This window comes from Babylonia areolata, chromosome 30 (assembly GCF_041734735.1).
Source record: "Babylonia areolata isolate BAREFJ2019XMU chromosome 30, ASM4173473v1, whole genome shotgun sequence".
Taxonomy (NCBI): domain Eukaryota; kingdom Metazoa; phylum Mollusca; class Gastropoda; order Neogastropoda; family Buccinidae; genus Babylonia; species Babylonia areolata.
Window position 1 is genome coordinate 4,270,167 of NC_134905.1, and position 2,500 is coordinate 4,272,666.

Genomic DNA, 2,500 nt, shown 5'->3' on the forward strand with positions numbered 1-2,500 from the left:
CTCTCCCCAGGGAGAGCGCGTCGCTACACTACAGCACCACCCTTTTTTCTTTTCTTTTTTTTTTCCTGCATGCAGTTTTATTTGTTTTTCCTATCGATGTGGATTTTTCTACAGGAATTTTGCCAGGAACAACCCTTTTGTTGCCGTGGGTTCTTTTACGTGCGCTAAGTGCATGCTGCACACGGGACCTCGGTTTATCGTCTCATCCGAATGACTAGCATCCAGACCACCACTCAAGGTCTAGTGGAGGGGGAGAAAATATCGGCGGCTGAACCGTGATTCGAACCAGCGCACTCAGATTGTCTCGCTTCCTAGGCGGACGCGTTACCTCTAGGCCATCACTTCGTTGGTTCATTCATTGGAGTATTGAATTATTCGTTTGTTGATGAATTGATTCATGCATTCATGCTTTCTTTGTAGTTTTCGAAGGTTAACCTTTCTTCCTATCTATTTTCTTTCTTTGTTTTTTATTTTATTTTATTTTTTTTCTGTTTGATAAATTTATTCATTCATTTATTTGTTGTTGTTTTTTTGTGTGCATATCTGTTATGCATGTGTGGGTGTATGTGTGAATGTGTGTCTTCATGTTTTACATTTATTTGCTTATTTATCATCATTGTTGTCTTATTTATTTGTTTATTTATTTTATTATTATTATTATTATTATTATTATTATTATTTTATTATTATTTTCATTACTATTACCTTTTTTATATCATAATTATTATTTATTTATTTATTCATTTATTTATGTAAGCTTATATATATATATTTTTTTTTTCTCAAGGCCTGACTAAGCGCGTTGGGTTACGCTGCTGGTCAGGCATCTGCTTGGCAAATGTGGTGTAGCGAATATGGATTTGTCCGAACGCAGTGACGCCTCCTTGAGCTACTGATACTGAAACTGAAACTGTTGTTTTTGTGTATGTTTATTTATAGAACTGTTCTGTCCGTTCTTTTAACTCCTTAACTGTTGTCACACCACTAAGAGAAAAGAGGAGCCTACAGGTCAGAATACCAATCATCATTTTGTACTTTTTTGTGTCTGTTATCAAACAGCAGGTCAGTCTGTTGGGTTTTTTTCGGTTAGTTGGTGAGTTTGAGTGTCTGTTTGTATGTCTGTGTGGGTCTAGTGGTTTTGGTTTTGTGTCTGTTATCAAACAGCAGGTCAGTCTGTTGGGTTTTTTTTAGGTTAGTTGGTGAGTTTGAGTGTCTGTTTGTATGTCTGTGTAGGTCTGGTGGTTTTGTTTCTGTGTTTGTTATCAAACAGCAGGTCAGTCTGTTGGGGTTTTTTTCTATTGGGCCGTGGGTTTGAGTGTCCCTTATAGAACTGTTCTGTCCGTCCTTTTAACTCCTTAACTGCTGCCACACCACTAAGAGAAAAGAGGAGCCTACAGGTCAGAATACCAATCATCATTCTGTACTCTGGACTCCTCCCTCATAGGGTTAACAACTGCTACGCTTCCGCTTAATTAAGAAGCGAGAGAATCTGAGCGCGCTGGTTCGGATCCCACAGTCGCCAGTATTTTCTTCCCCCTTCCACTAGCTCTCGAGTTGACATGGTATGTAACGCTGTCTGTAACACGTTACCATGGTATGTAACGCTGTCTATAACGAGTTACCATGATGTATAACGTTGTCTGTAACGAGTTACCATGGCGTGTAACGCTGTCTGTAACGAGTTACCATGGTGTGTAACGCTGTCTGTAGCGAGTTACCATGATGTGTAACGTTGCCTGTAACGAGTTACCATGGTATGTAACGTGGTCTGTAATGAGTTACCATGATGTGTAACGCTGTCTGTAACGAGTTACCATGATGTGTAACGCTGTGTGTCCAGACGCTGTCCCAGAAGAGGCAGCAGTGTCTGGAGACGGTGTCCCAGATTGCTGTTATGGAGGACCTCATTCAGGTCAGTTCTGTGTGTGTGTGTGTGTGTGTGTGTGTGTGTGTGTGTGTACGTGTGTACATGTGTTTATTTATTGGGACATCTTGCTATAACGCATATTCTTGAAGCTCTATGCGCTTTACTATAACACTAAAACATGCACTCAAACATCCCCACGCAAACATATGCATATGATTTAAAACATGGGTAAGAGAGAAAAAATTGTGTGTGTGTGTGTGTGTGTGTGTATGTGTGCGCGCGCGTGTGTGTCTACGTGTGTGGGTGAGAGAGAGACAGAGAGAGAGAGAGAGTGTGTGTGAGTGTGTGTGTCTATCCGTCTGTCTGTGTGTCTTTGTGTGTGTGTGTGTGTGTAGGGTCTGTGTGTGAGTCTTTGTGGGTGTGGGTGTGTAGATGTCTGTGTGCATGTGTCTGACTTTTTTTGTGTGTCTATGCGTCTGTGGGTGTGTATGTGTTTGAGACTATACGTATATGTCCATGTCTGTGTAATTGTATAAGTGTCTGTGTCTGTATCTGTCTCTGTGTGTCTGCGCCTATGCATTTGGGTGTGTTTGTCTCTATCTGCCAATGTGTATGTGTGTGTCTTTGAATAGA

General features: G+C 40.9%; 1 protein-coding gene across 1 annotated transcript in view; it reads left to right on the top strand.

Annotated features, from left to right (window-relative positions):
• The window catches only part of LOC143275670 (uncharacterized), a 103,368-nt gene that overhangs the window by 67,248 nt on the left and 33,620 nt on the right, over positions 1-2,500 (top strand). The window contains exon 6 of the mRNA XM_076579950.1: positions 1,841-1,912. Within this exon, the coding sequence (XP_076436065.1) occupies positions 1,841-1,912 (72 nt within the window). The remainder of the gene's footprint in view (positions 1-1,840; positions 1,913-2,500) is intronic.